The sequence below is a fragment of the Gambusia affinis genome, linkage group LG16 (assembly GCF_019740435.1).
Source record: "Gambusia affinis linkage group LG16, SWU_Gaff_1.0, whole genome shotgun sequence".
Lineage (NCBI taxonomy): Eukaryota > Metazoa > Chordata > Actinopteri > Cyprinodontiformes > Poeciliidae > Gambusia > Gambusia affinis.
Window position 1 is genome coordinate 2,908,342 of NC_057883.1, and position 25,661 is coordinate 2,934,002.

Sequence of the window (25,661 nt, forward strand, 5' to 3'; positions counted from 1 at the left end):
ACTGTGATAACTGTAGAAGTGACGATGAAATCTATCACGTTTTGTAGGTAACTGTACGACTGACAGCATGACTCATTGAACAAAGAGGAAACCGTAAAACTACCAATCTTGACAATACAAACAAGTTTGGGGATTTTAAACAGCATTAAATGGAATTTGTCATAACAATAAATCAAAGTTCTTAAGAAATGTGTCACGATAAATGATAAGATAAATGCCCATGTCAGAAGAAATTAATTAAAATTTTGGGTATTTATATGGTGAATTATTAAACCTACAACGCATCAATTCATACATGCTGATATACAGCCTTATGTATAAATATACTGTCATTTGTAATAATGAAAGATTTATTTTAAGTGTACGAGGCATCAAAATGGGCTTCAACCCAGGGGCCACATCCTTGTAAATCCGGCCCTCGTGGCATCATTTCAACCAAATACAATCTGATGTTTTAGCTGATACAGTATTTCTGCAATCAAAATGTATCAGAGGTTCAAGGATTTGTGGCAACTTGTTAATACCAATCTAAACTTTACATTGTCATCTGATGGCACCAAGCTTTCTGGTCAAGGATAACTGTATGATGTATTTAACATAGTGTGGTGCTTATCGGCAGAAAGGACTGAAGAATGCAAGATGAACACGGTAATGAAACGCACAGTTTTTACAGGAAAGGGACAAAAAAAAAAAAAACTAAAAAAAAACAAACTTACAGGTTGTGTTTAATCAGAAAATGTGTTTAAGAAGGAGCAACCTAGTCTGTCGTTTGGTCTTATTATTATTCATCAGTCAAAATCAGGAAGAACGCAAACCAGGACTAGCGTACATCTGCGCACCTAGAATAATGTCAAAGCACCGTCTAATGGCGGCTGTGTTATGCAGGACGACGACTGTGGGGCGAAAATGACCCACAATCAATGGCGGCTGGAAGAAGCGACCCCATGCATGCGCTGACGACTGATTAGTGACAAGCTGCTTCGTAGTTGCTGTTGGTTTATCGGCTGATTGGTCGGCTCAACCAATCAGCTTTCAGCCACTCAGACCAACCGCAGCCACACGGAGAGCATTTACACACACGGCTTCTCTCTGAGCAAAACGGAGGACAAGTTTTACTTTATTACATCAGCGCTAAAGCAACTTTGAGCACCATCCGTTTGGAAGACTTAGCAGCGTTTGTCTGCTTGGAAGCTGTGTGTGGAGATGCCCCCAAACAGAGCAGGGTGTTAGTCGGGTGCCAGCAGCCCCACTCGGCTCAGAAACCAAGTCGCAGCTTCTCAGTGAGCCCCATCTGGTTATAGTTGGTACAGAGCGGAGAACAGAGCAGGAGTCCTACCTTTTGGTAAACCTGAATGACATGTTTCTACAACAGAGGCAGACAAAGAAACAGTGAGAATGGTGAAAGAGGAAGTGGGAGGAATAAGGGAAGGGAGTGGGGAGGGGCATGAGGGGCTGAGTGCATGAACAAAAAAATGGCGGTGGTCGGAATCGCTGTTTCTCCTTCTCTGATTCATCATGAAATGATTACAACTCTTGGTTTTTAAGTCCATTGTTGTTGGATGTCGCTGACCTGGCTGCTGCTGCTTCACACACATATCGGCTGGGTTTTTATTGGTGTATATTCCAGAAGGAATGAGTTTCTGCCTTAAAGACTGAAGGAAGAAAGGAGCAGAAACTAGTTGGAGTGTGTGTGCCAGTGTGCAAAGTATTAACACCCCTTTTAGGCTCGTCACATTCTCATAGTAAAAAGAAACTTCAGTGTATTTTATTTGGATTTCATGTGACTAAGAGTCGAGCATAACTGTGTCAGTGGAAAAAAAATACATCTTAACAAATAAGGACTCTAAAAATATATAGCTACAACAGACCCTTCAGAACTCCCCTGGTGTTAGTAAATCATCAATGCAGATAATTATTCTGACGATTAATCGATTAATTGTATAATTACATTGGCATATTCTTCAACGTTTTCATTTAGTGAACAAGCATTTTTTTATCCAAAAAGAAGAAATAATGAAATTAATTTTAAATAAGCAATTTGAATCTGGTGATGCTGAAACTATGGGGAATTCTGGGTAAAAGATATTTGCAGAGAAAGATTTAAATATCTTTGCACTGTTTTGGATGTCTGTATAACAATTAATCGATTACTGAATTAGTTGACGGTCATCTCAACAATTGATTTAGCGTGATTAATACGATTAATGGTTTCAGGTACAGAATAAGTGGAATCAGGGAGAAAGTTCTGGAGTTTAAAGGAATCCTAAGCTTTGACTGTATGTCACTGTAGTGAATCCATCTGAAAACAGAGAGGCTGTAAAAGGAGCCAGAGAAGCAGCCAAGAAGCCAAAATGAGAACTTTATGGAGGAGCAGCATGAACTCAAACATCCAGCCAGAGCTACAACGGAAAAGTTTGGATCAAAGCATTTCTTTGTTATAAAACGGTCCAGTTCAAGTCCAGACTTTTTGAAAACATGTAGGATGACTTGAAAACTGAAAAAAAAGTGTTATATAGTATAAAATCTCAATAAAATACACTGACGATTGTGGTTGTGATTTGAGAGATGTCAAGAGGTGTGAATACATTTGTGGAACACCGTACGTTACATCAAAAACAACTGTTACCAAAACACTGCTGTGTATTGCTTTATTGAATATTATGTGGTCAGGGGCAGCAGCCCTGGTCCTCGATTTTCATAGTTTCTCTTTCCTACAGCTGCAGTCCAACTATTCCATCTGAAGCTCCTTCAGAGAGTTTCTCAGCAGCCAACCAGTCAGCGACATGAACTACTAACATTTAATTATATTCATAAAAATGATAAAAATCATGATCAAAAGACTGAAGTGCTCCCATACATGATGGTGTATCAGGGCTATTATAGAAGGAAAAAAAGGAAGAAAGTTTCCACCAAAAAACCTTTAAAAATTGAATTTCTTTCTTACAAATTTTCAATTTTCAAATTCAGAAATTACAGGAAGTTTGTTGGCGGAAATGTACTCCTCTTTTTTTCTATCCACCATGGCTGTCCCCCCAGCATGGACACAGGCAGGAAGCAGCTCTGTGCAGACGATGACCTCAGGTGGTCATAGAACAAAGGGCCGGGATCATCCTGAACGTTCAAGTCGGTCCTAAGCCACATGTTTCAGAACAGGTGTGAGCTGACCTCTGACCCAGCCTGATGGACCTGCTGAGGAGCACGGACACCTACCTGCGGGTGAGTTTGGACGTGAGCTTAGAGAACAGGTTGCTGGTTCCGCGGCTGCGGGTTTGGGACAGGGGCGTGGCGTCGTGGGACAGGGTGGGGGACGCCGGCGGCCCGTTGTACGTGGCTGTGCGGCGGTCTCTCAGCTGGCCGCCGTGGAAGGTGCTGCGGCTGGCCGTGCCGCGGGGGAAGCGGAGGCGGTCGGGCGTGGTGGCGTTGCTGATGCTGTGGGTGGACGCCACCGGGTTCCTCTGGCCGCCGGGCGACACGGCAACACTGTCGAAGCGCAAGGAGGGAGAGGTCACGGTCTGACGATGCTTCACGTTTAACCTGCATTCCAGTTGTAGTCAGATGACATGCAAAACATTGAATAATTCTAAAACAATTTTATCTGTGTGCACAACAAGATTTTTGACCAGCTCCAGTTTTGAAACGAAAATTGCGACTGAATTTGGATTTGAGACGTCAGACAAAAACAGAGAGAAATGTATTTGTATTTAAAACACATGGCTGGAAAACCAAAGAAATCTGAAACACCAGATCCAATTATAATCTTCCTTTTTTTTTGTTTTCTTGACAGAAAGACAGAAATTGTGTTCAAAATTTGGCTTTTATTTCAGTCAGCCTTTTCTGACTTCTGAACAATGGAGCATCAGGCCAGGCTGCAGGTATTATTGTTTAATTACAAGAATAAAGTTATAATATAGCAAAAAAGACACAATTTATCCAGAAGCAGGAAGTTTGTATATACAGTTATGATTTGATGTGACAAACTCAGTCTGTGTGGTTCTTTCAGTTTGTTTGCACAATTGTTTCAAAGTTCTGATAATTTGATGACCATGTGTTAAGAGATGAAGCATTGCCTTCATCTTTTAACACATTTATTTTTTTGTGTAGAAGCTCTTATAAAATGACTCCTTTATTATACTTCACTTCAAAGTCCAACAGAAAAATAAAACCCAGAGCAGCTTTCCACCCCGGACATGAATGCATAGAGGTGCAGAGTGAAGGGAGAGATTAAAGTTTGAACAGAAACAGAGGACAGACGATGAGCAGAGGACCTCTGACGTCCAATAGGAGGTGAGCAGATGAAGAGTCCAGGGTCAGAGTTCACAGCAGAAAACTGAGGTGAGATCAGGAGCAGGTTGTTGATGTTCGCTGCAGCAGCAGGGGACCATCAGGGGAAGGATGGAAATATGGAATATTACAATATTCTTTGCTTAATCCCAGAGATTCACTGATCAGAATTTTGTGGCTCGTTTCCAACAACTGATTTTTGACCCAACGATACAGTCATATTTAATAAAGTAAAATATGCGTTCCAATGTAGATTATGTGTCATATTAGAAGTAACTTTTGAAAACTGACAACCAGTTTAACACTGTCAGCTATTAAACATACTTTCCATTAAGGCCATACTCACTTCAATTGAGAAATACTTTGTTAGTCCTAAAGGAAAAATATTTTTTTTAAATTTTAAATTAAATTATTTAATCAAAGTCATTGATTAAACTATATCAATGACTTTTTTTAAGTTACATACTGTAGCTTTTATGTGCTATGTTCACTAATGGGGGGGGAAATTGGATTGGATTTTAAGCTTCCAGCTGAAATGATCCAGTCATTGGTCTGGCTAATTTCAGTCAGCCAATCTTTTTTTCCTTCAGATAGTTTTTGCTGAGATCTGATTTCTGCGTGGCTGTTCACATTCTGAACGCCATCAGACTCCGGGCTGGACGCTCTATGGGAGGCCCCTCCTCTGTTCACTAAGGGCAAGACTGATGCTGCACATGTTGTCATGTGTTGATCAGTTCTGAAGCTGAGCAACAAAATGATGACTAGTAACAGGAAGTGACACGTCAATGTGGTTAGCTTGAGGCAATGGAGTCTAAAAGAGACAAAGCAGATACCTGCAACTCGGATCAGTGGTGAGGTTTTTTTTTTTGGGTGCCATGCCAAGGTCAAAAAAGTCAATTATACAAGATAATGTCCCTCTAAATAGAGAAGCAATGATTGTTTCAAACACTATTTACATTCAATCTGGCCTCTTCTTGTTTTCCTTGGTGGAAAATGGAGCGTCTGTAACATGAGAAGGTGAAAATTTTGGGGAAAAAAAAAAGTCTGGTCCATGTCTGATATAAAACCACAAATCAATGGGTCTAAAAGACTTGGCAGCAGAGTTGAATTAGAACCACGTTTACCAGCAGTGAGAATGGACCAACTAACTGAAAGTCGTTTGTAGGCTGAAAAGTGTAAATTATCCTCAAACATGCTGACATGTTGAAGATCTTTTTACATGTGTTAATAAGTTTCATGTATGTTTTTGTAAATGTATTCCATGCCTTAGTTGCAGGGTTACAGCGTGAAGCTGCATGTGTGGGTTAGCAGGGCAAAACGGGGCTGATGCATAACAGGAGACAGACGGGGGGGTGGACTGGAAGCCCTGCTGTCTTACTTGGCCGAGCAGCGGTCCAGAGCGTAGTAGGAGTGGGGCAGGGTGGCCCAGTCTGCCTGACAAGCATACAGAGGGCTGACGGTTTGATACCTCTGCTGTACCGAAGTGGACGAGGCGCCGAAAACGACAGCACCAAAGGCAGAAGAAGAAGAGGGGCTAGTGGCACAAGCCATCTCAGTCATGCTGGGCATGCCGAAACGAGGAAGGGGGGAAAAAAAATACACACCCCACATCACAAACAGGCGGGGGGAAAAAAAAACACGAGACAAGGTGGAAATAAAAGGAGGAACAGAAGAAGAAGAAAAACAAACAAAAAATAATAATCAAGGCATAAATTGGACATTCCTAATGAGCGGTTCTAACAGAAACTTTGCTGTTCCGGCCAAGATGCGAGATCACGGCTGATTAACCTCCAGCTCTCACCTGTTCTCCTTCCCGTTGGGGATGACCGAGAGGCGGTCCGCGTTGTTCCTGTCGCTACAGACATACGTGTTCCTCCTGGTCATGCCTGCTGAAGCAGAGTTATTCTGCAGAGCAAAAATGGAGGACAGAGGCTCCCGGTCAAAACTTGATCATTCAAGATCTCAAGTTTTAGGTAGAAGCATGCACATACAGAGTTTGTGCGGATTGCATCAACTCAAATTTAAGACTTTTAAAGACCTGTTTAAGACTATTAGAAATAAAATTTACAAGTAATATCACAACAGTGATGTACAAAAGACATGCAGGGGATCAAAACTGTAACACTTGTGGGCTTTTGGCAGCAGCTTTGAGCTTCTCACCTGGCATATGACCTTGTTGCTAGTTAGCTAGCTAACTACTAAGCTAGATAGCAAGTACATTAGCCATTAGTTGAGGCTAATGTAACCATTACAAACTAATATATTCAACAAACAAACATATTCTAGCCTCTAAAGAGCTATATGATAGCTACTAGTGGCTTGTTTGTTTGCTAGCCAGCTTACAGGTATTAGCAGCTTGATATCAGTAGCCCTAACCCCTCTGAGTCACAAAGCGCAGAGTGAAGCTGTCTGCGCACGACTCAAACTACAGACCAATATCCTAGCTGCTAATGAGTCTAACTAGCTAGAAAATATTAGCCTATTGTCAAAACACTTAACCCCACTGAGTCGCAAAACACACTGAGTGAAGATGCCTGAGCGCGACTCAAATTTTTGCTTGACAAAAATCCTGGGATCTGAGATTAAACAGACCTGCCACAACATTTATGAACGGAGAATAATTTATGTAGGGGTAACTACAGTCTAATTCATTTTAAACTTAAGGGCTCAGTTCCAGTAATCTCATTGACAATGCATTTCTCCAACAAAAGAAACATACATTCAATAAGGTTACAGTTGTGCTGTTGCTTTCTACAGTACAGACCAAACGTTTGGACACAAATTGTAATTGAATTCAATTACAAGGTGTGTCCAAACTTTTGGTCTGCACTGTACGTCACCGAAAGAGCATGAAAAACATCCAGAGGGGAAAACATTTCCTCATCTCCAGACTGGAAACCATACTGGAAACTTTAACAGTATGTTCCTGTTGTTCCAGGTCTGTTGTGCAGCTGACTTTAAATCACCGTACAAATAAAACAATGGACTGAAACGACTTCCTTCTCAATCACATTCACTCTTTTAAGATGGTATAAGGGAGAAAATTACTGCAGTTTCTTTTTAAGAGGAAGAAATGGACTGTCACTAAAAGATGTGACCGGAAGACAACTGCAAAAAAAAAAAAAAAATTTTTGGAGAAGAATCCAAAAATGGGCCGTCTCAGGAGTAGACGGCCCTTTATAAACTCGGCTCTTCAGACTGGGTCTGTGGGTTACTCACGCTCGTGGCGGTGGTGGCTCCTTTCTTCCGCTCAGGGATGTCAGCCTTGTTGGGGTTGTTGGCGTTGCCCAGCAAGGGGCTGGAAGGCAGACCAGCTCGGCTGCCGGGTTTCCGGAGCTGAGCTCCACTTTCGTCCTTCGCACTGTTGTCAGCTGTGGTGGTCTGGCTTCTCTTTGGATGAGCCATCCCTGGAGGAACGTTCTGACCGACTAACGAACAGCAACAATATCATTTTAAATGGTTTCATCTAAGCCATCTTGAACAACTACTCAAACACATTAACCATCAAATCCTTAGGTTATAATCAGGGGTGCAACGGTAAACCTGCCCCAATTTTCTTAATTTTGCATAAGAAAGACTACAGCAGCGATAAAGTGAACGACCTGCAGCCTGCTCACCTTGCTCACTGTAACGCCTTTGTTTGTGGTTGGAGGAGACGCTCCGATGCACTTTGAGGTGGGACGGCGACTGGCCGTTGAGCTCACTGTTTGGTCTGGGTTTGGCCAGAGACAGATTGCTGCTGGAGGCAGAGTCGCTGGGCTCCAGCTGACATGGAGATATGCCCGATAAGTCAAAACACGCAGGACAGAAAATATTTTCGTCAACAAGAGAAGTGTGTGTCTCTGTACCTCAGAGGCTTTCCTGCCCAGCAATAAGTAGGTGGCTGTGATCTCATCATACTTCATCTTGGCCAGGGAGTCCTGGATCTCCTCCAGGTTGTAGCCCATACCCACCATCACATCTGCATGAACGACATCAAGGAGCTCATTTAAGCTGAGCACATGCACCCAGAGGACGAAAGGCTTAAAGACGTTTGAAGGAACACACACATCTTCAGCTACAGTGAACCACTGGAAATTAATTAAATAATCAAACTTATATTTGATACACTAGTTGGCTTGGGCCAAAAATGAGGAGATGTGTGTGGAGTCCATGCAGGTTGAATTAGCATAAAAAACATGCATGTTTTCCTAATATTTTAAAGAACATTAGTAAGTATACACTGCTTTAAATAAAATGATAAAACTTTTATTTTATGAAGAAAACAGGAAACGCAAAGGGTGTTTTCACACCTAACAGTCTGATAGACTCTGTTTGATTAGGGACCAAAGTTGCAGCATTTGTTCCATTTTCAGCCAATTTTCAAACCAACCAAAACCTTTGAGCAACCTGTCGCTCCACCATGAACCACTGAAGGAAACAATAACAACAAAAAGACCCTGAAGTAGACATTGAGAGCCACATCCTTCTTCACAACATAGAAACAAAAGTGGAGTGGCATCAAATTTTAGCCATTGGAGGATTTCTCTTTTGATGTTGGTAAAAGCTATTTCTCCCATTAGCGCTGGACGTTTGTGTTGGTTGCATTTACCCAGAGTGCCCTGCACTGCAGTCCACTTCCTGCTTTCTGAGCAGTCTTCGGTCTGCTTGACATTCTCATATGCATTCGAACCGCGCCAGAGTTCACTTCCACCGAACCCAGACCGAGATTTGTAGGATGACCAGAATTCGCTTTGTTGGTCCGGATCAGAGTTTGTTTACGCTTTCACACCTTCCCAAATGAACCAGGCTTTCTAGACAAACCAATTGGATTTTCATTAAATGTTAGATGTTGGTGTCAAACCTTCAACATGGTTGGAAAGATTTGGACAGAACCAGAGGCTGTGAGTTAAGAGAAAAGGCTTGGAGTCTGGGTTTGGATAATGGTTAACCTACAGTATCAACTTAGTTCCCATCTGATCTGAACACCTTCTGGCACATGTTTGTTGTGTCCACTAAATGCTTTCTGGCAAACATAAAGCATTAAAATGTGTTGAATTTTGTAGTTGTATTGTAAGATAAAGTGGAAAACCTCTTAAGGAAGAGTAGCTGCTGGTGGTAAAATGAGAACCTGATGTGTTCAGACGATCACCCTGTCAGAGCAGGCTGCTCGCGTTCAGCAGCGATATCATATTAATACTCTGGTATTAAATGTTAAAAGCGGAGGTGAACTCCACCTGCAGACAAACCGGAGTTTCTCTCAGCGACTTCCTGTGCATCAGAGAGAAGAAGAGACAAACAAGCTGTGCTTCTCTAGCCAGGCAGAACTGGAGCTGTTATCTTCCTCAGCCTGATCTCATCTTTCTCACTTTCGTCCTGCAGCTCCTCTAACACCTCGGCTTCTTTCTCAGCTTCACAGTTCAGCTCCGCCGTAGAACCGCGAATTGCTGACTTCCAAAAGAAAAGATGCTTGTGAAAACGATTCAACAAATTTGGTAGGACTAAAGAATGAACATGATTTGTAAAGAGGAGAAAAAGTCAGCCAGCAGATGCCGTACTTTTATGGTGAAGTCGGAAACCGGTGAAGACTTTTTACGTAAATGCCTCTTGTTTCCTGGCGTAGATTTGAAAAGACACAAGTGTTCTTTCCAACGTTGAATGGTCAGTTCAAAAAAATTATTATTTCAGCGTCTGGTGGAGATTTTCCTGTTCTTATTTTTTAAGTGAAAGACTAATTTAGACAGCGTAACAGTGACCATCCTGCCTCCAGTATAAAGCCTGGTGTCAGTGAGGCTGGTGATCCTGGCAGCTTTAAAGTTTGAAAAACTGTCAACTGCTCCTCATTAAAAGTTTACTTTGTAATCATTTACCACAGTCATTTAATAATGAACGATAAAGTCTTGCACATTCGTGTTATTAGAGAAGTAGACTTTAGTCATAGGTGAAGCGGCTTTAATTTAACAAAATGACTTTCCGTTGGTTCATGTAAAAATGCTTTTTAAAAAGATCTTTCCCAAAAATCATGCTGTGCAGACAAGTCGGCTTTATTTTCCACTTTTTGATGAAGGGGAGGCAACAACTTTGCTCTTCTTCACCTTTTAACTAAGGCGAAGTTTGATGCAGTTTACTTTCAGCTAAACAGTCTAAAAGTCAAGTTAACTTGTTCAGACTTAAAAAAAGAAAAAAGAACTGTACTTAAGTAAAAGTGGGGAAACCTTATGCAAACTGAGGATTTTTTTCCCCCACCAAAAATGCCGGTCATAATTAGTTGGTTTCTTAAAGATTACATTTTTAAATAGGAAACTCATATAAACATGAACAAGAATGGACCTTTTTTTTTTTTTTTCCCTGCGGAGAATGACACTTTTACAAGAGGAACAGTTGCACAGTTATTGTTAGATAATTGTAGCACTTTGAAAGTTAAAAAAATGTATTTGTAAATGACAGAAATATTTACAGGCAGGGAAGACGGGTAATTTGAGTGAGGAGTGAAAGAAACCTTCGATCCAACACTAAACAGAGGAAACGGCCTCAGATTTCATCTTTCTAACACCTACTCTGCAGCCTTGACTCGTCTCCTCGGTCGTTTTTCAGCAGTGGATAAATGTCACCAAAACAACTAGCGTGGCATTTTTTGGATCATCGAGTTCCAACGGCCCAAACACTGAGATGAACAGTTCCTCACGCCTCATAATTACCCCAAAACGGACTCCAGCAGCCCTCTGACGGGGTCCAAGTCAAGTCCTTATTGTTAAATATATTTTTTTGTTATAGAGGGTCATTGTGAAATGTATGATCACAATTGTGATCTTGGCATTACCCAAGAATAAAGCTGACGTTTTCTACCTGTAAAAGTTGGATTTATGATCAGAATTTGGACATTCCTGAAATCTTAGCTTTCTTGTCTGAAGGTGAGTTCACACCGACATGTTCACATACAGCCAACCTCAGCTGCTGTTATGCAACAGCTCCCCTTTCTATTTCCAGCTCCTGTAATGGGGAAGGCTTCTGCCGCTCTGAGCACGCAGCCGCACGGCTCGTGTTCATTTATTAATCGTCACGTTTCCTCCTTCCTTCCTAAGCTCCTCGGCTCCGACATAATGTCTCTGCTCCGGCATTACGGAGCTGTAACTGCTCCAACATTTAGCACATTCAAAATTCACACATCTTCACGCCGGACCGGAAACAAGAGCAAACGAGCCGAGCAGTTCAGAGGACAGCCGTCGTCGTCGGTTACCTATTCTCTTCTGATCCGTGATGTCCAGTTCTGGTTCGGTGTAAGGCTTCAGCTCGTCCTCCTCGAATCCCGAATTGATCCACCGATCCTTCATGATTTGCTAAAAAGAAAGCAAAATCACAATTTAAGCCTCATTCATACCATACTTAAGAAATCAGCTTTTTTTTTTTTTTCTGATTTTGTTCTTTTTACACACAGGTAAACGGCGGTAAAAGTGTTGCAGGAATTACAGATTGCATGTGAACCAATCACATTTAGACTAGATCAGTCAACATCCACCCTGAACTCAGCTGCATCCCATCTGGAGGAAGTGATGCTTTAATCTGCAGCAGATCAATGGCTGTGTGGGGTTTTGATGAGGGCCTGTCCAAACTAATTACCACAGCTCTGATGCAACCGTCACAGTTTTAGGTCGACGGCGTCACATCCACAGCAGACCGACCAGCATCGTCTGTTAGACTGGTTTTTATTTTTTAACAGATCAGTGAAGATATGAGCTTGTTTACAAGGCTTTGTTTTTTTTTACATTTTACACCAAAAACATAGGTTCATGGTGATTTATCACGTCATTTTACTTTCAGAACTATGATCCATTATTCTCGGATTTTGCTTTTCTTATGGTTCCATATTTACTTTCCTGGGCAAAAACTGTACTTTTTTTTTAGGTGTGGCAGAAGGCATCTTAATTTTTATTTATGTCAAATGACTTTTTCTTATTGCCTGGGAGTGATTGGAGGTCGTTTTGTTGTGCTTTTTGTTTTGTTTTTATAACTTAAGGGAATTGTATGGTTTGTTTTATATGTATCACATTGTAAATGTATGGCTATGCAATTCCTATCAAAAACCAAATAAACAAAGTAAAAAAAAAAAAAAAGAACTATGATCCATTATACATTCTTTGACACTGTTTGGTGTCAAAAATTTGCAGAAAAAAAGAATTTTCTGCTTTTCAGAAGTCAAACATTTCTGATATTAATCTCAAAATCTCAGTTTTTTTTTTGTGGAAATTTTCTCTTTTTTCTGTCTATAGTGACACTAATATGCTGTTGGAGTTTTGGCATGCTACTCTCTAAAAACCCACAAAAAATGTGCTAGAAATAACCCAAAATTATAATTTTAGCTTCTTTCTTTAAAAGCTGGCAAGAAAAATGTCATATTTCAAACCTATCTGTAGTTTCTTCTGACATCTGATCCAGCTGAAGGACTGCCTGGGATAACTCTGCTGCCTTTCGGATATTGTGCAACAACAATAGATTAAAAACAAAATTGTATCCAGATCAAAAATGAAAGTTTGCAACTCCTCACAAACAAGACTCACCTATTTGGTGACTTTTTTCATATAGAATATCTAAAATATTCAGAGAAAACGAGATGCGTTCTGGTGTAATGCTACTTGGTGTTTGCAAAACAGCCAATCCTGGAGCACCATTTATCTTCCTAGAGCTGATTGGTTGAACCCTCAAGAGTAGAGATGAAGAAGGCCAAGGTTCGCCTCTGCGAAAACGTTTTCCCAACGTGTGTAATAATTCACATGGAGGTGTATATTTGGTATCTGAACTAACAGCTGATTGTAAATAAAACCAAGTCATTTAACAATTGTTTGTGCTAATTTTACAGAATAAATCTATTCTTTCATCAGTTTGATATAAAGGGAGAGAGCTTGAGGAAAGAGCTGACTGCACTAAAATTTTGAAACAACAACAACAAAAAAACACCAAGAGGAAAAACAGCTCAAATGTATTATTCATAGTTACAACATCAAAAAGGAGGAGGAGGAGTGTGGGCCAGATACACACAGAGAACAGGACACTGTGGGCGTTAGAGGAGATGATGCACGGGCAGAGCAGGGAGTGAGGAGGGGGTCATTCTCCAACGTGCTAGAGGGAGGGGATTAAGAACCAAGCAGCATATTTACATTTTCGGTGTCCTCCCTCACCTCGAGAGTACCACGCTTGGCCGGGTTCAGGACCAGGAAGCGTTTCAGGAGGTTCTCGCAGTCCGTGGACATATAGAAAGGAATGCGGTACTTTCCTCTCAGAACGCGTTCGCGCAACTCCTGCAGAGAATAAAAGAAAGAAAGAAAGAAAAGAATGCAGATCTTAAAGTCATTATGCAAGACATTAGGAAAAAAAAAACAAACACTCATTCTGCACCCAGATATATTAAAAATAGATGCTATATATAACACCAGAAGACTCAGCTAATCAGTCCCTCCAGGATTTCTTGCAATCAAAATTTAGAAATATTTGCAGAGTTCTCCAAATTTATTTTTCTCATTAAAGCTCCAGTATGTTTTTGGGTTTTTTACATTTGTTAAAATTATGTTGTGAGACAGAAAATCTGCGAAGAAACAAAACAAAACAAAAGAACAGCTCCTCTGCCTTCACCAATTACTTTGCCCTACTCAGTCAGAAACAACCAATCAGACCCAAGAGGAGGGGCTTAGTGCTGTCAATCACTCTCATGCTTACCTCCCTTCTTGTTCTCTGCTACCAGCTGCTACACCACAACTTAGCCTGCCACAAATGCTAAGGTTAGTTAGCAAAACAGTTTTTTTTTTCTGGAACAGTATGTTGTTTTTCCACTATTAGCACATTTAGCAGGATGTAAATGAGAATGATCGACCCTCCTCCCGGTACTGATTGGTTGGCTTTGACCAGGAGCGTTGCATTTCTTCAGATCGCAATTCAAGCTGAAGGAGGAGCAGAAGGAGCTTGATGTTTTCACAGATTATCTGTCTCATTCCAAACTGTCACAACACGGTGACAGTTTTAATACATATGAAATAAAAAAAAACAAAACAAAAAAAAACAAAAACACATTTTGTATATGTTACATACACCAACATTACAAACTCTACAGATAGAAGATAAAAGTAATGGCAAAGAAAACAAACAGAACGCTTTGACTCATGGACATTTTTCTTTTAATAACTTAGTTTAGTATTTGTTACTCTAAATATAGATCACAGACTGTAACTCGACTTCGCATAAGGCTGCAGCAAAGAGTAGAAGAAGTCAGAAATACTGCCAACTGCAGGCGGGAGTTTGACAACTGAGACTCAGCAAAAGAAAAGTACTTATTGAACTGAACCAGCCAATAAACCACCAAAAATAAATTTATATGCAGATGATTTGCTGTTATTTATTTCAAACCGTTAATAAGAACAAATCAAAATCCACTTCCACCTCATTCAGCCAACCATCTGTTTACACACTGAGAACATCAAGTAACTTGGCATCAATATTCCCAACAGGCTGACACATTTGAATTACACCCCATTAATTAAAACAGAAGACATGGATTACAATCTAGATCAACATAGATTTGGAAACAATTTACATTAAACTGCTCTCTCACTTCATCATCTGTAATTACAAATTGCTAGAGTACCTCAGAACTTTGCAGAGAGACTATAGGAGAAAATACTCGTGTGAATAAGTCAGAAACCCATTAAAATCTAACCAGCAATTGGATTATGAAATCACACACTATGATCCTACCTTTAGGTTCTGTCCATCAAAGGGCAGGGAGCCACTGACCAGCGTGTACAGGATGACCCCCAGACTCCAGACGTCCACCTCCGGCCCGTCGTACTTCTTTCCCTGGAAAAGCTCCGGGGCCGCGTACGGCGGAGAGCCGCAGAACGTGTCCAGCTTGTTGCCTAAAGTGAACTCGTTGCTGAAGCCGAAATCGGCAATCTTTATGTTCATGTCCGCGTCTAGTAACAGGTTCTCCGCCTTTGAATAAAAGAAAGGGCAAAACATTACATAAAGTGCATCCGTTTGTTTAAGATACACATTATGTGTGTTGTACATACACCCAAAGTGAAACAGGATTGCTCCTGTAACCAGTGGTACTGCACCCATCACATAGCACCAAACAAGGAACCAGGACTGAACGATCCATAACATTTAGTAATAACCAAATGGTATGGATTTGGTTATTATTGGTTATTACTATTCTGTTTGCTGCTTTCACTCCATCAACCCAGTGTTCTTTCAGCCTACGGAGGCAAAACTCTCACTCAGGTTGTGGTTAAGCTACTGAACAGGACCAACTCTGTGATATCTCTGATCAGTAATAAATCAGTTACAACCCATTATTAATCTCCGCATTCTCAACCTACAACAGAAAATGTTCTATTTCTGAATAAAGAGGATATATATGTTGTAAGTTTTCAAAAAGAAATGGGAATCTGCAAAAGCTGTACTGGCAGGTCAGAGTATTATAAAAAACAGCAGATGAGTGGCAAAGTTCTGACGGCAGGTTAACAAAAAAAAACCCTCTAGAATTTAAAGTGAACAATGCTGGCGACATGATGTTTGGAAGACAAATGAGAATACTGAGAAAATGTTAATTTGTCCAATAACCAAAGCATTAAATCGACACACAAAGCCGAGCGGTCGGTTGTCCTTTATCCAGAGTTAAACATATTTTTGTTGATCTTCTGTTGACTAAAGAGATTATGTTTTTTGGTGCTTACCTAAAGTTAACTTCAATTTTTTCCAGTAGAGGTTAATTCGTGAACAGTTTTTTTTTTTTTTTTTAAAGAACTGAATCATTAGCAGGAGCTGCTAATGTTGCTACATGACTGCACATGTAGAGCAGGGAGAGGCTGCTGCTCTGAGCTCCTGTCTCATTAGCCTCTTCATGGATCATTGATGATCCGCAGAGGAAAACCACTCAGCAGCTCCTCCTGGCTGAACGACGTTTTCTGCTCTACGGCTTAAAATAAATAAATAAATAAACCACAAAAACATGAATATTTACACAAGGAAAGCAAAAAGGGAGCGGCACGGCAGCGGATGTAGCAGGAGCCACGTGAGAACGGTCCGAGTCGTGGGCGTGTGTTTACAGACACACTCCAGTGGGACTCAGTGATCCAGTTCAAGACGAGTGTCGTCAGCAGGCGGCTTTCTGGAACGACGGCCTGATGAGGCCGATTAGGAAACGAAGGCCTGACCTTTTCTACCAAATAAGTCAGACGTGATTGGGTAGCATTAAGTCCTGCTATTATTGAAATGAATATTTTTCAAAAGTTAAACTGTGCGTACTACTTTAAAACATTGTGCACTTTGGTGCAGGGAGTAAAATTATGGAATAGTTTGGAGGAGGAGTTAAAGAAATGCTCTACTAAAAATCAATTCAAAACACTTTAGAAAAAAAAAAGGATTAGATCAGACACTTTTGAGGTAACAATAAGGAGAATAATTTACGGTTTGCAACTTATATTGATAACTTGATGAATACAGCCCTGAAAATTTCTTCTGTAATTATTGAGAAAGTGACAGATTATTGCAAGATGATTCTTCTTCCAACTCCCCTTTCACTCATGTATAGTAAGTGTTGTAAGGAAATGTAAATTATTGATGAAATGCATTAAATCAAGCAAATAAACTGAAAAACATCTATAATTTTTCCAGAGTATGTAAAGTTTGATCTCTAAGCCCCACTGTGGATTTCCACTATTCGATACTTTGACTTTGCATTGAGAAGTGTGAAAACGTCCTGCGTGTGTTTCCAGGTCTGTGATGACGTTGCTGAACTCACCTTGAGGTCTCTGTGAACAATGTGCTTCTGGTGGCAGTACTGCACCGCCGATACGATCTGTACAGAGGGGTGAGGGAGACGGGCAAGAGTTCAGCACAGTGTCTGCTGTTGACTTGTCAAACTGATAAAGGATGTGGTGGAGAGCGCGATGCGGTCGGCGCCAACAGGAAAGATAATACTCTGTGAAGGTGGCGCTAAAGACAGAAGAGAGGTGAGAAAGTGCAGGCAGAGGCTTTTCATCACCAACAAAGGCCGAGTCCTGCTGCGCCTTGCAACACTTTTTCAAACCTCTTCAGCTTTTCATGACGCATCACAAAAGCAAACTTTTATGAGGCAAACACAAAATAGTCCTCTAAGTATAAATGGCTTTCAGGTTTTATTAACACATAAATCCTTTGAAAAGTTGCATGTAGTTGTGTTTTGAATCTAAATTTTGGTCTGACCTTCTACATGGTCGCTGTATAATTTACAAGGATATGAAAACTTCAAGACTTCTTATGGTTTTCCTTTACAACAACCAGGAAAGGCAACTTTACTTGGAAAGCATATTTCACCATCAGGGCAGTTTAAAGTGTTTTACACGATTAAGAGAGAGAGAAAACAAAAACATGATACATTGCCTTTTAGTGACAAAATAAAAAGGAAAGCAAAAATAGACTAGAATTCTTGATACTGGAGTTATTATAAATCAAAGGCAGCTCTAATAAAATAGATGTTAAGCCTTAATTTAAAGGAGCGCTGTGTTTCAGCAGACTAGAGGAGCATAGCAGCTGAAAGCTGCTGGTTCTGGTTCTGGGGATGCAGAGCAGACCAGAACCAGAAGACCTGAGAGGTCTGGAAGGTTGGTACTACGAAGCCATTTCCAAAAAGCAATAAATCAATTAATCGCATGATAAATTAAAATGTTTATTGCAAACATTTATTGTTTTTTTAAGTGTCTTTTTCTACCAAAAACTGGATGATAAAAGTCCTCAGTCTGGCTCTTTGTTTGATGGACAGTTTTGTTTACAGAGACTCATAATTCATTTTATTTCTCGTTTTTGGTTCTTTTTTATTTATTTGAGATATTTAAAATGTCTTCCGTTTGCTAGAAATGAATGTGTACTGATCTTTGAGAGGATTATAGATTATTATTATTATTTTAGTTGAAAACAGTCTTAAAATGACTTATTGTTTATTACAATAACTTCTGGGACAATTTATCATCCAGCAAAATTTGTTAAGGTGACCGACCCAGCCACACCTTATTGAATGTGTTGCCAGGTTACTAAAACCTTTCACTATGGAAGGATTGATGATGTCACCAGGCTTAAATAGTTCGGCACTGGGCTTCTTCCCCTGGCTGAGCGGTGTGTGTTATTGGTACGGAGAACTGATTAAACTTCTCTGTTCAGTCTTCAGACAGGCAGCAGAAGGAGGCGGAGTCAGGAGCAGAGGTGTGAAACCAGAACACTGCAGGGGGAGAAAGTTAGGTACCTGTCTAAATTTAGCCCTGGCCTCCTTTTCCTTCATTCTTCCGTGTGCAACCAGGTAGTCGAACACCTCACCTGCAAATACAGACAGGGAGTCAGAAAGCGCCTGATGGCGACCAGGGAAAGGTCGGGACTCCAAGTGGGAGAGAGACGTGCTGAAACCGAGCGAATCACGACTTCTAAAGCTCAGCAGATAAAAATAACATTCTCCTGCAGCTGGCGCGCTACGCCCCCCCATGTGCATGGTTTGAGGGCATTTCTTGAGCCCACTGACGTGCGCTAACTCCAAACTGAGCCCCTCCTGGAGGCAGAAAGCTGCTGCCGCAGAGTTCCAGGAGCAGACGCGTCCCGGGTTAGCACGTCTACACACCGCTAGACCGGCGCACAACTACAGCCGGTTATGTTCTGAATCAGGCTGGCTGGGAACAGCTGCGTAAAGTTGGGGGGGAAAAAAAGAAAAAAAGAGACAAAACCAGCAAAAAGCATTCCTCTGTGCATCCTGAAAACATGAATGAAGCCCCACTCCTCGCCCGGAGATTACCTACAGAGGCCAGCACATTGTGTGAGGGCGTGTGTGTGTTTGGATGTGAATACTTCATCATCTGTGAGCTCAGACTCAGAAGCCAATGAGAGAAAGAGATGGAGAGAGTGAGCTGACACCCAAAAAGCAGGCCAGCTGAGCTCCGAACACAGGAAAACATTCAAGGACAAAAAAGTGAGCAAGTTAGCCAAGAAAAAAAACTAAAGTGTAACACTTTGTTAGAACTGGGACTGGAGTTTGAGCTGAACTGGAACTATGATTTCCAGGTGGTAATTTAAGGTGCAAGATAATAAATATCACCTAAATGTAGGGAAAATGCTAGTGTATCATTTAAACGTACAGGATTTGTTGCTACAAGCTAAACAGATTATTGAACTGGTTATATGTGTGGTTATTATTATTGCAATAGTAGAATATGATTTTCTAGCATCTCAAATTTATGCTCTGCATATTGATAATATATCTAATCTTCTATATAAGCTCATCAAAAATGCTGATGATGCTGTTTCTAGTGGGAGCATTGTGTGAAGCTAACTGGATTATAGAAAGTTTATCTCAACTTCTTTTGGAAATGTTGCTGGATCAGTACAAGAAGTTCATAAAACTAGAAGATGTTTAAATTCACATATAATCTGGTAAGAATTAAAGCTCCCAAGATCTGAATCGGGTTTTACCACCACAGAATCAAAAACTTTTTATTTAATTTATTTACATTTTAAAACATTTGTAAAGCTAAAACTAATCTAATTCATTTGATGTAAAAGAAAAAGAAAAACGTGGCAAGAAAGCCTGAAGGTGTGAAAAAGTTGAGCAAATGTCGACCTTTATTGCACCTTTAAACAATACAAAACCTTCAGCATCCCATCTGCAGGCACAGAAAAGGAATACAACTGTAATAAATACAGATTGATTGCAGAGCAGGACTTATTTTTTTAATCCTAATATCTAAGCAACAAAATGCCAGCATAATAGAAAATTCTTCCTCCCCTACAACTGGCCCAGGTTTCACATGTGGGGTTGCAGACTGAATGTTTTTCTATTACAATTAATAATATTTGATGTTAGAGAATTATACTTCAGATCTAAAAAGTTAGTAACACTGCATGCATGCGTCTCTAAATTCAAGTTTTGTTACCTTATTTTTACATTTAACACTATAAATCAGATCCCGCCCCCTCCTTTAGTGTGAGCGCTAGAGTTTTCCTTTTAGACTAAAGAATGTGACTTGTTGCAAAGCAGCAGCAGCTACAACTGATTTTTAGAGAGGAGAGAAAAAAACACAAACAGCTAAGCAATTTTTTGGGGGGCAAACCGATTGCAGGTTTCTGGATTGCTGTGGATTTTAACTGAAAAGTAGATTTTTGGATCTTTGTGGAGACTGATAAGATCAGTTTCACTTAAAGTTATCAGCAAATCGCAGATCTCAGAAAAATCAGGGAAATCGGGCCCGATTTATCGGCTGACCGACACACCAGTGCACTCCTACTTCTCATCTGTTTTGCTTCAACACCGTTAGAAAAACTTTCGCTTTGCCGTTGGGTGTAAAACTATGTGGTTTTCATGTTATCCCTCAATCCATCTGAGAAAATATTGGTGAAATGTGGCGGACCGAGCGGAGGTGGGAGGGGTTTTTATGGAACAACATGAGACGTAATCATTTCAGCTCACCTCCACTGGCGTACTCCATCACAAGGTAGAGGGTCCTCTCCGTCTCAATCACCTCAAACAGCTTGACTGCAGAAAGGAAGGACAGACGGAGGGAAAACCATGAATTCAATTACATTGAAAAACCCGGGAGGGGAGAAAAGAAACTAATTCATGGACACGAACAAGAGCCACGTGGAATAAAAATGGACCTGTGTGTGTGTGTGTGTGTGTGTGTGTGTGGGTGTGTGTGTGTGTGAGGGGGTAATGTAAGCATCAATCAAACCTCAATAAGTACTGCACAACAAAATGGAGTGGTTTGTTTTTTTTGGTTTGTTTCTGATTGCCGATACCAGCTGAGACTCGCCCTGCTACATGTGGAAAAGGTGGAAGAGTAAACGGAGATGAAGAGAGGGATCTGTCTTATTATTCCGATCATGTTTCCTGCAGAGGAAATTATGGGGCGAGCAGCAAGGAAATGAAAAATTAATCATTGTCAAATCTGGTTAAATGTTAAAAGCTGTGACTGAGCCACACAATACAGCAGGTTAAGTGATTTGTCAAAAACAAAGGAGGGAAAAGATGTGGATGCTTAATATCAAGTTAAATATTTTATATTGAAAGGACAAAAAAAAAGGACTAACAACAATTTATTTTGGAAGCAAGATATAAAACTAATCTAATCAACAAATGTTTAATAAAAAAAACAAAAAAAAAACATTCCTATTAGGTTATAAAGAATAATGTGCAGCATTTGTAATGATTCTTTAATATCTTTAACATCCCATATCCATAAAATACACTTATAAAGGCTTATTTCTTAAAGGGGCAGTATTATTGGTTTTCCAGATAAAAAGTGACATTTTACAGCACAGTCAAGTTACTATATTAACTTCTGAAGTTAAAAAAATGCTGCATATATATCAAATATGACGTAAAAGAAATGCTTTGTAATTTAATGCCTTGAAATTGGGTCTCTGTCTCCTTAAAAACCTCTGCATTCAGGAAGTCATCACAACATGGCTCCTCTATTAATCCTTTAATGTTTTTACCAGCGTTGATCTGAGAAGTAGCTTCTATAATGAGCTCAGCAGACAGGCAGGTCCACCAGGTGTTTACCAATTGCTGCTGGCTAGTCTGAAGGAGCTGAGGGGGGGAAGGCTGCTCTGTGAGGCCAAAGAGAATAAGATAACATGATGTAAAGGTCAAAAAAAGGGATTTACATAATACTGCCCCTTTAAACTAAAATCTGAGCAGAATCCTTCATCTTTTATTTGCCATCATAAATCAACCTCGTTTCTTTGACTAGGTCTAGATTGCTAGAAGCTCTGTTTGGTTCTCAGCCATGATTGGTCAGCTGAGCCTTTGGAAAGAGAGGCGAGAGGCTGAGACAAAGATCAACTTCAGAGTGGTGTCACTTTTCCAGGAATACCTTATGAAATGTCTGACAATGTGTGTGTTAGAAACATACAAAGTTACTAGGCCTTAATTTGAGCAATGATCTTAACTTTTAAAAACATATTTAGGAAGCATCTCGCATCCTAAACCCTTCCAGTGTGATGTTGCAGTCTCTCTCTGTGTGGAAGTTATGAAAGATCCACTTACCAATATTGGGATGATTTAAGATCTTCATTATTCTGACTTCTCTGAAAAGCTGTAAATGACAGACAAACAGAGTTAGATTAAATACTCTCACATTTTTGCTAAATCTACCAAAATGAGGCTGAAACACAGTAAAACACCAAATCTATCATTTATACCATTTATAAACCAATCGTTATAATCCATGTCATTTTATTGTATGGTTTCTACCATGAGGGAAGTTTATTATTATTCATATATAAATTTTATTATTCATCATACAGAAATTTACTGATTTCCTGCCAAAAAAAAAAAACAACTTATGATCAAATATTACACCAGGGTAAACAGATCTATGAAGCAGAATGTATTTTATTTTCTCTAAACCCCAAATAAACTACACCCAAATGATTTCCCCCCCCAGATTAAACTGCTCAATTTGTTTTTTAAAAGATGCAAAAACCCTCAATTTATTCATTTCTTTGTCCCTTTTTGGTTGATATAATTTCAAAAAGCTGCCAAACTGGGAGGGTTAACCATTTTGACCAGGAACAACAACAGGAGCTCGGAGAGCAGCTGCAGCCAAAACCGCTGCACATCCAGAGCAGCACAGAGAGGGATGTATTATTTACTAGCTGTGCGCTACACCATGCTCTTCCATCCCATAAAAAGCTAAAAAGGATTCAATCTTTCATGAGGTGGGGGTGGGGGTGGGGGGGGGGGGCGCCATGACGTGGTCAGGCGTGCTGATGAACCAAACGCTGCAGATGAAACTGGAACACAAAAACAAACCACCACTTCCTTTATGCGACTGAGCAAAATGATGCGACAGAAGTTCTGCTGCATTGTCAGAGAGGCGAAGATTACAAAAATAAAAAACTTTTCTGGGAGTTATCAAATATTGGCATTTGTGGGGTTTTTTTTTTTTTTTTAAGTGATTTGAAATTGATTTTATTTACACAATCTGGTCCGGTGATAAACACTTGATTGTATGACTCAGAGTCTGTACTGTAAAAATATAAAAAACATAAAAATCTACAGAATGTGTCAATTTCTTAATCCGATCAATCAACAGAATAATTGATCACTAAACTCGTAAACTGCAGCCATGTTCATTGCGTAGTCATATTTCAGCTGCTCATTTTAAAAATTCTAGTTAAAACCCAAAATTTAGCTCTGAAAATTACAAGAAGAAAATAAATATATAGGGGGAAAAAAAAACTTGTATTTTCAACAAAGATGTTTTGTAATAGCCGACAATTTCACGAGAAAGAGAAATATGTCAAAAATCCATTTTTCATTAAGTTATAATTTATTGGTTCTACTTACTACATGGTAATAAACCCTGTGGGGGGAAAGAAGACGTTTGCTGCTATAGCACACGGAGCTGTGCACACGGGTTGGGATTCTTTTCATTAGCATCCATAAAATAATCATTTCCCAGCTGTTTTTTTCCCCCCCCCTGTTTGTTTGACATATGCCAACATGGTGTGCTACTGAGTTTGGTGTGAACGTCATTTAGAGACAGGAAACCGAATGCATGAAGCGGCTCGCCCTGGCCCAGCGGTATAAATAAAGACACCGCAGCAGGCAGAGGTGTGTGGACAGAATCAGGCTAGTAGACGTACTGGGACACTTTCTGCTCTGCACTGCCTAAAAGGCTAACAGATGGTGATAAACAACAGGGGGCCGTTTTCAAATTCAGCAAGGCTTCGAACATCGGGTCGACTTGGAGCACACACACACACACACACACACACACAAGTCTGGTCCACATTTCTTTTGGGAAATAAAGCAACCTTTTATTCTAGATGTAATCACTTCACAGCGACGCCCAGCAGACAAACTGCTGATTCATATCAGTAAGACACTAGAGTGTGTTTGGAGTCCAGTTCGACCGATGGATCAATGAGACCTGAAGCTTTAAAACGGTCCGAGACGCGACGCTGCTGATTGGGAGTTTTCCAGGCATGGAGGGTTCTGACCAGCAAAACAACAAGCTTATCATTTCATCAAAGGTGATCTGAAAGTGAATAGTCAGGACAAATCTTTTATGTTACAAGGTGATGCAGCTCGGTGAGTCAGACTGAAGTCTGGTAGAATGAGTCCAAAAGCTTTTCCTGGCGGTCCATCGACTCCCGTTCGGTACGAGAATAAAATGGTACAGAATGTCACCAAGTTTATCCTCTAGACTCTCGTTTCAAGAATATTCAACACCACTGAGATACATATGATCATCTAGGAAATATCACCTGTTCAACATGTTGCATATTGAAAGGTTAAAACTAATTTACCCACCAGTTGTGAAAGTTGCTCAAGTCCAGCCAACCTTCTAAATTAGAAGGGCAAAGAAGAATTTGACCAGTTCTGTGTAGGCTAGTTTCAATCGAACTCCAAGTCAACAGCATTTAACAGCGCTACTCTGAACTGTAGTAGAGGCTTTTTCCATTTTTTTATTTTTATGTTTTTCACAGTCATGTTCAAACAGCTGAAATAGAATTAATGCAAGTGAATAAATAAAGCTAATTTTACAGGTCAAAATAAATAGGAATCGGTAGTCTGTTCTTTGGCTGTTTTAGAGAAACGGCAGAAGGTTTGTAACGATAAAACATTTTACTAGACGATAAATTGTCCCAGAAATTATTGCGATAAACGATAATGTTGTTTGAGTAACAATTTCCAAGTAGTAATGATGGTAATCGCAAAATAATGCTATATTCTCAAAGATTAATAAACTTCAAATTCTAATGAACATTTTAAAGCTGGAACCGGAAGACATCTTAAATATCCAAATTAAATAACAAAAAATAAATAAATAAATAAAATTAATCATGAAGTCTTTGTAAACAAAACTGTCCTTCAAAAAAAAAAAAAAAAAAGGCTTAGATGAAACCAAAGCATCATTCTGAAGACTTAACCAGTTTTTGGTAGAGACAAGAGAAAAACCATAAATCACGCAAATGAAAATCATTGAGCTCGTTTTAATTTATCATGCAATTAATTGATTTGTTTATCGCGACGGGCCTAATTGGCAGGTTTCAGCAAGACAAATTCAAGACTTTTTAATACTAGTTTGAATGAAATTTAAATAGAAAAAAACCCCTATAAATAAATGGTTAGGCAACAGAACGGTAGAATGAAATAAGGTAACCCCACTATAAACTAGGTCAAGGACAAAAACGTGCCACTGCAACAATGTGCGGCGTGCTTCGACTACATCCATTTTGTCATCAATATCAGGCGCCTTCAGGGGAAGTAACACACAGCTCGACGCTAAAAATCACAGACGCTGTTGGCTTTCACAAGCTCAAAAACCAAAAGGAGAAACTGAATCTGCACGTTCCCGTTTCCTGTATCCACTACAGCTGATCCG

The 25,661-nt window shown here is 40.1% G+C and overlaps 1 protein-coding gene across 20 annotated transcripts in view; it reads right to left on the reverse strand.

Moving 5' to 3' along the window:
- Positions 1–25,661, reverse strand: part of mark3a (MAP/microtubule affinity-regulating kinase 3a) — a 49,113-nt gene that overhangs the window by 8,848 nt on the left and 14,604 nt on the right. For 7 of the 20 annotated variants that reach the window (XM_044142831.1, XM_044142830.1, XM_044142828.1 and 4 more), the window contains exons 4-15: positions 22,313–22,361; positions 20,732–20,797; positions 18,527–18,597; positions 17,051–17,107; positions 15,001–15,237; positions 13,413–13,553; positions 11,498–11,597; positions 8,130–8,242; positions 7,899–8,046; positions 7,501–7,709; positions 6,083–6,186; positions 3,211–3,480 (exon numbers count right to left, since the gene is read on the reverse strand). In XM_044142831.1, coding sequence (XP_043998766.1) covers positions 3,211–3,480; positions 6,083–6,186; positions 7,501–7,709; positions 7,899–8,046; positions 8,130–8,242; positions 11,498–11,597; positions 13,413–13,553; positions 15,001–15,237; positions 17,051–17,107; positions 18,527–18,597; positions 20,732–20,797; positions 22,313–22,361 — 1,565 coding nt within the window. Of the gene's footprint in view, positions 1–1,336; positions 1,364–3,210; positions 3,481–6,082; positions 6,187–7,500; positions 7,710–7,898; positions 8,047–8,129; positions 8,243–11,497; positions 11,598–13,412; positions 13,554–15,000; positions 15,238–17,050; positions 17,108–18,526; positions 18,598–20,731; positions 20,798–22,312; positions 22,362–25,661 lie in introns of all 20 variants that reach the window. The other 13 variants (XM_044142821.1, XM_044142818.1, XM_044142817.1 and 10 more) reach the window with 3 other exon arrangements.